This window comes from Gadus macrocephalus, chromosome 21, assembly GCF_031168955.1.
Source record: "Gadus macrocephalus chromosome 21, ASM3116895v1".
NCBI classification, from domain to species: domain Eukaryota; kingdom Metazoa; phylum Chordata; class Actinopteri; order Gadiformes; family Gadidae; genus Gadus; species Gadus macrocephalus.
Window position 1 is genome coordinate 8,724,943 of NC_082402.1, and position 12,500 is coordinate 8,737,442.

A 12,500-nucleotide genomic window follows, 5' to 3' on the forward strand; every position below is an offset into this window, starting at 1 on the left:
CATTTCAAGGCCTTTCAAAAAAGCACAAATATATAACAAAATAAATTAGCAAATAACTATTTTAATATTTTATGGTACGCTTACAGTGAATTTAAACCCATCTGTTTTAGACACTGTTCATCAGAACACGAAATTACGCAAATATGACAAAATATATAAATACAATTATATGACATGCAGAATATACAGAGGGTTATTCCGATCAAGCAGTCAGGAATATACATATAACTGCTCTTGTCTTAATATAAAAAAAGTGAACAAAAATAACAATACAGATAATAGATTTCGAAGCTATAGACATTAATACAAACTGTACATAATGTAAAAAAACAAGGGTAAATTATTTACAATCGTATTACAAAACACAGAAAAGAAACAAGTATTTGAGGGCAGGTGACTGAGTGAATTGACCACCTGGTGTCGCTGTTTTACAGTTACTCTTGTCGAAGCCGCAAACCCGATGGAACGAGCACTGTTCACGAGCATGAAAAGCCAATTCATGTTTCTTTTGTAATCCGGAATGACCCTTGAGATTCCTCTGCAATACATACAGTGATAGGAACTCCATCCTTTAGGTAGTACTTGAAGATGGCGTAGAGAACGAGCGGATACTGAGCTAATTTAGAACTCAAAAAATGTCAGTTGAGCTGAGCTTCGAATCTTGCAAGTTTAATTACATTAGGGCACATTGACTGTGACAAAATGCCCAAGAAATCGCTTCCAAAACATAGATGACTGTTAGTCCATGTCTGTTACACTCTTCTTGTCCGCGTTACAACAGTGGTATGAAGTGCGATTCTGATCCGTATTCTTTGGTTAGCTTTCGCGATCACTGCCCCCATGTGTCAGGCCAACATGTCCTCTGGTTAACACCCAGGTCCCCGTCGACCCTCCCTCTATCGCCCTGCTCACAGAGAGGCTATGGCGGCCTTGTGTACGCCCAGCACCGAGTCATAGAAGCAGTCCTCATTCACCACGGACGCCATGCTCTGCACACTGAAGTCCCTCTCCAGGAGGCTGTTCAGACACCGGACCTCCTCCTGCTCCTGCTGCTGCTGCAGGCTCGCCGGGACCCTGGGGATCCAGAGGGGCTGCTGCCGGGCCCTGCTGCGCCCCAGCGTCCCCTCCTGATCCTGGGGGAGAGAGGCGGCGCTGGAGGACCCCGGGTCCTCCTTGAAGTTGAGTCTCCGGAGGTGGGCCTCCAGGTCGTCCGTGAGGGGGCACAGCCGGGCCCTCTTCCCCAGGAGGGCGTCCTTGGCCGGGGCGACGGGGTCTCCGGCGCGGGGAGGCGGGAGGGGCTCGGAGCAGCAGTCCTCCCCCAGCAGGGAGCCGTCCGGGGAGGCGCGGCCGGGCGCGGCCCGCTCCGACGCGGCGCTGCCCCCCCCGCCGGAGCGCTCGGCGCGCCGCGCCTGCTGGTGGAGCTGCTGGTTCTGCCGCCGCCGCCAGGGGTCGGCCCGGTCCGTGGGGGCCCGGGGCCTCCGCAGGGAGGAGGCGGCGGGGGTCTTGTCGGCTTGGCCGGAGCGTCGGGCGGTGCCCCCGTCTCGCGGGATGGAGCGCAGGGCTCCCACCACGCCGGCCTTGCTCTCCAGACCGCTGGAGGAGAGGGGGGGTTAGACAGGGGTTCCCCAACCAGGGGGTCACGACCCCCTGGTCGGGGAACCCTATGGGGGGCCTGATATATGTAGTGCAGGTTCTGCTGACTTATAAAGCTGTTTATGGCAGGCTTTTTTATTATAATTATATATATGTTTTAAATGTTTAAAACACATTGGTTAGTCATGGTTTAGTAAAATAAAAGTATTATAAAAGGTAAACCAGCGGTAGACTAACAAAGATTATAATAATGCCGTTGGGCTGCACACATACTGTATATATATCATATATCTATATATTTGTACAACCGGGCTTCATTGACAGTTCATTGCCCCTCCACCCTGAACACTGTGACCCCTCTAAGGGACAAGGAAAAACAACAACCCAGTGAGAAGGAACCATGAGAAGGAACGCAGAGGAGGGATCCCTCCTTCCAGTGCCGTAGGAACCCAAAGGACAAACAACGCCTATAAAGTAGCATAGTAAAGACAGGTGACCCATCTTACCTGCTACAGAGCTGGAACACCATCTCTGGTCTCCCCTCCACCTCCGATCTGGTGTGAACCAGCTCCCATACACAGGGGTTGTCTGTTCCTGCCAATCGACCAATCACAGCGTCAAACACAGCAAACCAATCCGAGAGGGCCAACCACAGCAACTCATCACAGACAGAGTCAATCACAGGGAACCAATCATAGTGTCTGGACCACAGTATTTTTCCGGGGAGTGTTAAACTAACCTGTGATGTTCCCCAGTCGGACCTGGACTGCCGAGGCTGGTACCAGCCAGCGGAACCGCACCAGGTCCTGGTCACTGGACCGTGAACTGGTCTATCAGAAACCACACCAATAAATGGTTATGTAAGAGCACCCATGTATGTTTGTTTACATAGGAAAAGGGCTTAAGGTGCATTATTCTATTTCTGGCCACTAGAGGGAAGATAAAGCACATCAAACGTATTAACATATATTGCACGGAAGTATTCTGTACATTAAAGACTGCTGTTTAAAGATGATAGATAGTACCATGGAACACAGAATCTAAAGATAAGTTTTGATAGAAATGTCTCCAGGTGTACAGTAAGGGAAAGAAAAATATAGAAAGTTGCTGGGATTCAAACTCACCATTCTCTTCTTCAGCTTGACACTTTCCCGGTACACCAGGATCACTGCCCGCTTGAACACTAAACAGAGAACAGCAGCTGTTAGATGCTTACTATGTTTCTCTCTATACGAAAGGTCTATTACAGACGCTTGTTTTTGCTAGCATGCAAGCTAGCATATAAAGTATTTCCGGTAGTTATGTTTTCATGCCACCTAGTATAAATTAAAAATGCTAGCATACTAGATTACATTTTTTGCTGCATTAAAATGATTCATGTATATGTTTGCGTGAGTGAGTAAGTGACAGTGACAGAGACAGACATGGGGGCTAGACTCACCAAACAGTGTTAGCTCTGGATCTTTCCTCATCCGTCCAAGAGAGGGGAGGGGGTTGAGCCAGACCACCGGGGCATGGATCAGGAACTCACCCATGGAGATCTCAGTCACCTGGGAGAGAGAGGAGGGGGGGGAGAGAGCCATAGAGAGCAAGAGTGAGAAACAGAGAGAATATTTGTTTAGTTGCTTTGCATTACAGAAATAGCTAGTTTGTGGGTGAGTTAGCTAGTTGGTAATTGAGTGAGTGAATGAGTGACAGACTGAGTGAGTGAGTGACAGACTGTGAGTAGAGGAGGGGTTCATTTTACCTCCTTGTCGGGGCTGTTCTGCTCAGCAGCCAGCTGGTCGAACACGGGCCCAAAGTCCTCGTATATCTTCTGCATGTCGTTGATGTGGCTGGCCACCTTCTCCATGGCCCGGAGAGCCTCTGGACACACAAATGGTGAATGGTAAATGGACTGCATTTATACAGCGTTTTTACCCAAAGCACTGTACAATATTGCCTAGCATTCAGCCATTCATACACACATTCACACAACGACGGCGGTGTCAGCCATGCAAGGCGACAGCCAGCTCGTCTGGAGCAGTTTGGTGCCTTGCTCAGGGACACCTCGACACTTTGAACTACTGCCGCCCAATACACAAGAATAAGAATCAAATACAAGACGGTTCTCACAGTTTCACAAAACAAGGAGGATCACTTAATAAAGAGCATGAAGAGGAATGAAAACAACAATAGTCTTTAATGATTTTCGTTTTGGCCCATCAAAGGAGACAGCTAATGCTAACTAATAAGTCCCAATTATTCATACTTCAGCCAATCAGAATCAATCTGAAACAGCAACTGCAATACCAAGTTCTACCTCAGGTGGGGCTGTTTCTACGGTTTCACGATCAACATGGTGTGATTCTATAAAGCCCAGCCTAGCGGTGAGTCTCCCCCCGTACCCCCCCTCCAGGTACCTGTGAGGTGGCTGTGTTCGGGGCTCTGGGCGTCCGTCAGCGACACCAGCTCCTTCAGCAGCAGGGGGTACTTGAGGACCCTCTGGACCGGTTTGATCAGGTAGGACTCCAGCGTGGACGAGTGCTGCTTGGTGGGGTTCCTCGCCTCCAGGAACTCCTTGAAGGTCTGGTCCGTCTTGGCTGAGAGGGGAGAGGCAGACAGAGACAAAGGATAGAAGTTCAGAGAGTCCAGATGGCCCAGATGACAGAGGTAGCACATCTCGACACCAGTACTAGTCAGCCAAGGTCAGACTACCAGAGGTTTCTAGGTGAGGTTGGTCATCAGATGTATTTTGATGATTGAAGGGGATACTGCAGATCACCTGATCAATGTCTTTTAAACTTTAAATTCAGAGATTTGCGAGGAACGCCTCCTCTTTTTACCAAAACATTGTTTGTTTCAGTTTTGTCTGGTCTAAAAGCAAAGTTTTCTTTGTTCTCACCTCGCTCCAGAACCTTCTGGACCTTGATGTGGTTCGCACAGAACCCGCTGTAGAGCTTGAAGTGGTCGGCGTAGTACAGGAAGGAGCCTCCCAGGGAGAAGAGAAGTTTCTAGAAGCAGAAGAAATCCAATAAATATCCAACTCTATTGAGATGGATATATTTTTGTATTGCTCTTTTGCTGTTTGCAAAATAGAAACACAAAGGACAGGTGGAAAAACAATGGAACAAGTTCTTGTTAATTGAACAACTTATCAATGTGTTTTATATTAATAATCTATTAATAACTAACTAATGGATAACTAAGAAAATCATCTTTATCACAGAAATACATTTGAAAAGTAGTTTAAGTCAAGACAGCCCTTTTGACACTCCAACTGTAAAAACACTGAAGCAGTTCCAAGGGGTCCGTACCTTGAACTGTTCGGGGGTCTCCAGGGAGTTGAGGTTGGGGCAGCAGGAGATGCGGTCCTCCAGGGTTTGTGAAAAGACTCTCTGGAAGTCCAGCATCTCCGGCAGACTTCCAAACAGAGACTCCATCTGAGAGAAACAGAGGGAACCATTAGCTAGCATAAGTGGCTAACTGTTGTTCTGATTGCTCTGAAGTATACAGTAATACTTCAAGAAAAGATTGAATGATTTAACCGTTTTTTTTTTTTTAAATCTCCTTAACCCTAATTAAAATTAGGGTACATTTTAACAATAGATGCTAAACCCTGTAAAGAAGAATAAACAAATAGTACCAATAAATGCTTCCTAAGTAGCTAAGAAACTGTTAATAACTTGATTATAATATATATAAAGATATGTTATGATTTGAGTCTGAATTCAAAGCGACTGTCATCCAGTCCCGTACGTACCTCTTCTTTGCTGAGGAAGCTCTCGTGTTGCAGTGGGGTCAGGTAGATGTCAAACAGACAGCCCAGGTCCTGAGGTACACAAACACATTCAATATCATCTGGCTGAAGAGGCACGGCAAGCATGTTTGGACAGAATATAAAAACACACTCACGTTCACACAAACACAGCAATGTATAGTGTGGCGCTATCTAGTGTCATAGAGGGGAACTACATCTAATCAAATAGCATAAAACATGTGTATCTAAAGGATGCTCTCTCTCGCACTCTTTCACTCTCACACACACACACACACACACACACACACACACACACACACACACACACACACACACACACACACACACACACACACACACACACACACACACACACACACACACACACACACAGAGATCATCTCCTGACCTTGACGTAAGACTTCTCTGTGTCCACCAGCTCCTGGATGACCTTGCAGAGTCTCTGGGAGATGGGCATGTGTCCCGGATAGGGTGGCTGGGAGAGGGGCCCCTGTCCTGGGCAGGCCGGCTGCCCATTGGCCTCCCTCAGGTAGGGGTTCCTGGGGGCCTCCACCTCAGAGACACAGCTCTCTGGGAACGTCTGGTACAGCGTGCACACTCGGTCCACGTTCTGAGGAACCAACGCCGCCAGGAGGGTAGATGTGTCAGCAGATGACATTTCTCTATCCATAGCTTTATACATTTATACATTGAATTGATTGATTTCAAACATTACAACACAGTAGGTTAAATTGCTGTTTTGCCCAGAAAAGCTTTATTCAACGCAAACCGTAACATAATCCTTTCGGGGCGATTACCTGAAGAGTAAACATAAAGTTAGCCATCATGGTTGACTATCAGTGTTACCTCACATCTATACCCAACCCCTAAGCCAATACCTAAACATTATTATTTCTAACCTTATGTCCAAACCTCACATTCTAACTTTATATTTTACAGAGACTTTCTAGAGAGTGAGAGAGAGAGAGAGTGAGAGAGAAACCGAATGCTTGATTCAAACACACTAATCCCCCTAATCAAACAATAGCCATAAAAAACAATATTTCTCTTTGAAACAACCAGAGACAATGTGCTCAGTGTGTTCACACCACGGCCCGAACATCTCAGTGGGGATCTTCAGTGATGCATTGTTAGCATTAGCGCCAGTGTTAGCAGGCCATTTATCATCATAAGCTGTCCTGCTAGCCTTTTATTAAAACTATAACCATGTGATGAATGTCTGGGGGGGGGTTAATAATGACGGCTATGGAGGCAGGGATAGATGATGAGTGTAAGATAGACTTTTAATATCTTAGCCTTTGATATAAGGGAGGATAGCTTAGTGGCTAGGGTTGAAAGGTTATGGGTTCTCAGACATGTTAAGGTTCTGGGTTAATTTCCCACCGTCTACAGCCTGTCTTGAGGATATTCTCGAGCAAGAGGTCTAACCCCCCCAGACGTCCACCAAAGACATTTCTGTTATCCCCTTAAGACATCTGCTAAATAATTAAACAACGATGTGATCTTTAGCCGTGATTTGTAAGGTTCTCCTGTGTCTGTTAGGAAGTCCGCACAGCAGTGTCAGAACAGCAGTCTAAGCTAGTAAGACTTGACATCGCATTAACATTAGGATTATATCACCCATGGGCCTCTCACACAAGAAGTGCCACGATAGTGTGCTCGTAGATATCATGCATATGAAGCATATCATGTTTCTTTACAAACGAATACCCGCTCTAAAACTACAACCGGTGCAAGGATGGTGATTAACGGTGGGTGGGATAGCTGAAGCAGCTATCCCAATCACTAAAACTGAATTTGTTGTTCCATTCTATTAACCTTTTCTTCCTTTGGCAGCGGTACAACAACCACAATGACAACCCCACAACACAGCAGTTGTTTGTTTGTTTCTGTTGTCCTCACAGCCACAGGCTGTGAGGACAACAGAGGACAACAAACAACGAACGCCCAGCAGTGACGTCCAACCACACACGTCTCAAAAGACGACAACGACAACCATGACAAACCACACATCCCTCAGCGCTCTAAACACCCAAACTCCCTGTAGTGGGGCCGCCGGGAGTCTGAACCAGGCTCAGCCCAGGAGGGGTACTGGGTCTGGACCTAGGGGCAGAGCGCTCCGTTACCAGCAGACCCAGGCCGTCGGGGGTCCGGTCGCAGGCCAGGCAGGTGGTCAACTCCCCCAGGAGACCCTCCAGCCTCTCCTTCAGGGACGGGCGGTACGGCACAGGCTGGAGGTCCACCGCCGCCCGTACCCCCTCCTCCTCCTGCACCCCGGGCCCCTCCCCGGGGGTCTCCTCCAGGGGCAGCACCCAGCACAGAGCCCCCATGGGCGGGAGGGTCAGGCCGTCAGGCGCTGGTCTCGCTGAAGGTGGCCCGAGGAAACATCTAAAAGCCCACCGCGCTACGGTTTCTTCTACTCTTCTTCTCTGGTGTCCGATAGTCCCATGGTGGTGGGTTTATCTCGCCGATCGAAAACATGCTGGCACCCGTCCCTCTCTCCCTCTCTCTCTCTCTCCCTATGTATCTTAGTCTATCCCTCTGGCTCTCTCTCTACCTCTGAAGGATCAACGCCCCTCCCTTAAGCCTGGATAAGAAGGACTCACGGCTACACGGAATGTCTTGGCTTTAGGAAGCTTGCAGGCCCCAAAGGATTGTGGGAAAAACGCGTCATACTGATACACCGAGAGCTAGAGAGCGAAAGTGTCCGACAGGCCAATAGACAGGCAGACGGGTCTCACCTGTTCCGTAGTTGGCGTGACCTTAGACAGGGAAGGGTTCGCTGGGTCATCCTCAAAACCAGGAGGTGGAGGCGGTGGCGGATCAGGACTCTCTCCTCTCAGTAGAAGGTCTGTTGAAGACACCAGCGTAGGGAGACCGTTTGAGGGGGTTTGTAGTCATAATGACCCGCTAACCCGCAGGTCCTTACAGACCACAGCCAAGACTCAAACCAGCAGTAACAGGGGCTCTTACCCAGGTCATCCCAGGGACACAATCCGGGACCAACACTATCAAGGTTGCAGGTTCAAGTCCCTATGTTGCTCAATTGTACAATAAGGCCATTTTATGGAGCAAGGCACTAACACTACTAGGATGAGGGGTTATATTCTCTGTGTGTTACTTCATCGAGGTAGACCGATAACCCGGCTAGGGTTGAGGGTTCTATGTCCTTTGTAGCTTTGTATAGCAAAGGAACTCACTTTGCCAGGGTTAGGGTTTATATTCCCTGTGTAGCTTTAAGGAGCAAGGCACAGACTCTTCTAGGGTTAAGGGATCAATTGCCTTTTCTATCTTTAAAGAGCAAGGGCAGTAACTCTGCCACGGTCAGGGTGTTTATTCCCTTTGTAGCTTCCAAGGAGCAAGGCACTCACACTGCCAGGGTTAGGGGCACTATTAATCAGCCCGCGGTAATCTGTAACTAACAGAGATAAAGACAGTGGAGCCATCTGTCTTCTGGGGTTCTGCCGACTCCTGCAGTCTGCCACCTGTAATCTAATCAGCTGCTAGTTGAACACACTAGACCAGGGCCAGGCACCGGACCAATGCTAAGCTATATCTTATGTACAATGCTGCACGGAGTGGATTGCTGGTTAATGATGATGATCATTCTAGACAAATTCTAGAATCAAATTGTATTTATGTTATTATTATTATTATTATTATTATTATTATTATTATTATTATTATTATTACATATGTGATGTAAAAATGTAGCAATATGGGAAAAATGTAATTTAAAGAAATTTAAAATCCTTTCCAATATATAAAACATATATTACAGAAAATTGTACATCAGTATTCGTTTACATCGCTATTTGTAGTAAAGCAGAGTCTGAACACCATCTATTGTCACAGAGGAGAACTACATCAAATCATATAGAATAGAACAATGCAAACACACGCTGAAACACACAAAAACACACACACAGAGACACGTTCACCATACAACAACAGAACCACAACTACAACGTCCCACCCTGACACACACAGTGCTACAGGTACGCCTGGTTTTACCTGGGTTCCAATGGGACCAGGCGCTCCCGGGCTCCCCAGGCCCCGCCCCCTCCCTCCGCAGCTCCAGCTGCAGGGAGGGCTGGTGGAAGAAGGTGTGCATGAGGCCCAGGTCCAGACCTGACACACTGCAGCCGTTCAGAACCAGGATCTCATCCCCCGCTCTCAGCCCTGGTGAGGAGAGGAGGAGACCAGGAGGTCAGGAGGTCACAGGGGAGCCAGGACACACACACACACACACACACACACACACACACACACACACACACACACACACACACACACACACACACACACACACACACACACACACACACACACACACACACACACACACACACACACACGCAGAAACAGACATACAGACACATGGGAACACACACACACATCATAATCACAGAGAAAATTGTGCTCATATATACATGACAAGCACACATATCCCGACAACAGCCACACATACACAATAACAGTAACATGCCTACATAGACACACAACAGCACACACACATCCTCAGTATGCACAGTGTGAACGTGTGTGCGCTCCGTACCCTCGCTGACCGCCAGCCCCAGGGGGTCCATCTCGCTCACGTACATGTGGCTCCGTCCCGCACCGTCCACGTGACCCGTCACCGCAAAACCTGCCAGGGGTCGAAGGTCAAAAGGTCAGAAGGTCAGGAGCAGCGACCACCGGGGGACGGACGCCAGACGGGGGGGGGGCTATGGAGGTGGAGGCTTACCGAAGTCCAGGACGGAGCCTGGGCGAGAGAGCGTCACGGTGAACACAGGCAGAGAGAACACCTCCAGCTCGTCGTACTCCTGTGCTCATGAACACACACAACACACACACACTATGAAAAGATGTTCCTTTATCGTGTTAACAGGAAGTAACGTTACACAGTTAGTGGAGGGAGCCGGTTAAGCTCTCACTTAAAGTGTTTCTCGACGGTCACTATTGGTTCCAACTTGTTAAGGCTGCATCATACTGGTTTAGACTGGTATGCACTGGTTCCTACCAGGTCTCTGAGCGGTTCAGTCGGCTCCGCCTTGCTGATCTCTGGTCTCTGACCCACGAGTCGTTTCACACGCAGGCCGAACAGATTCTGGTCAAGCTGTCTCTCCTGGACACACACACGCACGCACACACAGTGAACACACACAGTGAACACACACACACACACACACACACACACACACACACACACACACACACACACACACACACACACACACACACACACACACACACACACACACACACACACACACACACACACAAAAAAATAAACTCCACGGCTCAAACCTCTAATTTATACTGAAGTAACAATTGGTAACTAACAGTAACGGTCACTTGGTAACCAAACATATCCCATCATATTCAAGAATTCCCTTCTGTGAAATTCAAAACAGCAAAAATGATTCACAATGTTCTTCATCATGCACTCACTCTTATTTTCCTGACCTAAAATAATCTAGCATATAAACCTGGGGTTCTAAAACGTATATTTGCATCGTTTTGTTAGTAAGGAGACCCAGCAGCAGACGTACCTCACACACCACGGCGAGAAGCTCTGACACCAAACAGTCTTCTGCTACGGGAACAGCCATGACCCGGCCTTCAGGCAGAGTGACGAACACCTGGGCCTTCAGGCTGCCATACCAGGAGTGGTCCACAGAGGGCGGTGCTGGGCGGGTTTGGCCCAAAACATCCAATCTCTGCTGGGGCAAAAGGGAGAGACAGAAAACACATTGAAATCAATGAAAACTTGGACAGAGCAGAGAGAAAGTGAGAGCGAGAGAGAGAGGGAGAGCAAGAGAAAGTGAGAGCGAGAGAGAGAGAGAGAGAGCAAGATAGAGAGAGACTTTTGTTTCGATGAGATACTCATATTTAAGGAGCAGGTAGGGGTGAGGGCATCTTGCTCAAGGATACCTACATGTATGCGACTATGCGGTAAACATTGGAGATCAAACCCAGTCGATTGTGACTTGGGTTCAAAGGAGAGGGATCGATTGGAGAAGCGGATAAGGGTTTGAGGAGTGTGTTCATGAAAGAGGAGAGGGATTTTTTTCAGACCATACAAAGAGAGATCAGCCACAAAGGAGATGAAGGAGCACAAAGACGGAGCTGTGAGACAGCTTTGACAGACCAGCAGGTGACTTTGACAGCTGTGGTCGGCCGGCACTGACTCTGAATACATAATCCCCTCTCTGTCTCTTTACACAGCCCCCCATCTCACTCATTCACCTCCTCCATCTACACCTCTCTTCGTCTCTCCTCCCTCCCTCCTCATGCTACTTTCTCCTGCTCCTCTTCTCTCCTTGCATTCTCCTACTCCTTCCCTCCCTCCCTCCCTCCCTCCCTCCTCCATCTACTTTCCTCTTATCTGCCTCCCCTCCCCCTTCCTCTTCATTTTTTATTTTTAAGTAAATATGAACATGAATAGTTAAGGTAACTATAAATCGGACAGCATTAATCACTTATATTAGTCTCAATAGCGGAGACCAATTCTTTACACTTTGGACTGCAAATACAGAAGTAGAAATGCTATACAAAAACATTATGAAGCGAGACCTCTTGTCTCATGTTAAAAACCCTCAACATCACAAGTTGAACAGACTGCGTGGAACTCGGAAAGCATCCTAACACTCAATCAAGAGCTGAACGTCTGTGAGCACCAGGGTTAGGGTTATTCGTATTAGTAGCAATAGTAGCATTCACATGAGTAGGAGTAGTATTAGGGTGCTGTTTTACCTCTGAGCTACAGACGGAGGCCGGGTGGGCCGGGCGGCCCAGAGTCTGACACTCAAAGACCTGCGATAGAGAGACACAGATACACACAAGCTGTCAGAGAGAGAGAGAGAGAGAGAGAGAGAGAGAGAGAGAGAGAGAGAGAGAGAGAGAGAGAGAGAGAGAGAGAGAGAGAGAGAGAGAGAGAGAGAGAGAGAGAGAGAGAGAGAGAGAGAGAGAGACATAGTAGCACACAGCTGGTCAGAGGACAGAGAGGATGCGAGGAATGAGAAGAAAAAAGAACAAAAACAGATAGTGATTTAGCGAAGAGATAGACTTGAGGAAAGTATAAATAGACGGGATAAGGTAGAGGGGAACTGCCAATAAGAGAGAGCAAGAAACAGACGAAGAG

At 47.9% G+C, this 12,500-nt stretch overlaps 1 protein-coding gene across 3 annotated transcripts in view; it reads right to left on the reverse strand.

Moving 5' to 3' along the window:
• Window positions 1–802: 802 nt before the first annotated feature.
• Window positions 803–12,500, reverse strand: part of LOC132449494 (rho guanine nucleotide exchange factor TIAM2) — a 41,577-nt gene continuing 29,879 nt past the window's right edge. Inside the window, exons 9-26 of one of the 3 annotated variants that reach the window (XM_060041156.1) lie at window positions 12,113–12,172; window positions 10,909–11,076; window positions 10,377–10,481; window positions 10,101–10,179; window positions 9,912–10,001; window positions 9,368–9,535; window positions 8,095–8,204; window positions 5,742–5,963; window positions 5,336–5,404; window positions 4,890–5,015; window positions 4,478–4,586; window positions 3,996–4,175; window positions 3,341–3,459; window positions 3,035–3,143; window positions 2,718–2,776; window positions 2,333–2,423; window positions 2,100–2,187; window positions 803–1,593 (exon numbers count right to left, since the gene is read on the reverse strand). In XM_060041156.1, coding sequence (XP_059897139.1) covers window positions 909–1,593; window positions 2,100–2,187; window positions 2,333–2,423; window positions 2,718–2,776; window positions 3,035–3,143; window positions 3,341–3,459; window positions 3,996–4,175; window positions 4,478–4,586; window positions 4,890–5,015; window positions 5,336–5,404; window positions 5,742–5,963; window positions 8,095–8,204; window positions 9,368–9,535; window positions 9,912–10,001; window positions 10,101–10,179; window positions 10,377–10,481; window positions 10,909–11,076; window positions 12,113–12,172 — 2,637 coding nt within the window. In that variant the 3' untranslated portion in view covers window positions 803–908. Of the gene's footprint in view, window positions 1,594–2,099; window positions 2,188–2,332; window positions 2,424–2,717; window positions 2,777–3,034; window positions 3,144–3,340; window positions 3,460–3,995; window positions 4,176–4,477; window positions 4,587–4,889; window positions 5,016–5,335; window positions 5,405–5,741; window positions 5,964–8,094; window positions 8,205–9,367; window positions 9,536–9,911; window positions 10,002–10,100; window positions 10,180–10,376; window positions 10,482–10,908; window positions 11,080–12,112; window positions 12,173–12,500 lie in introns of all 3 variants that reach the window. The other 2 variants (XM_060041155.1, XM_060041157.1) reach the window with 2 other exon arrangements.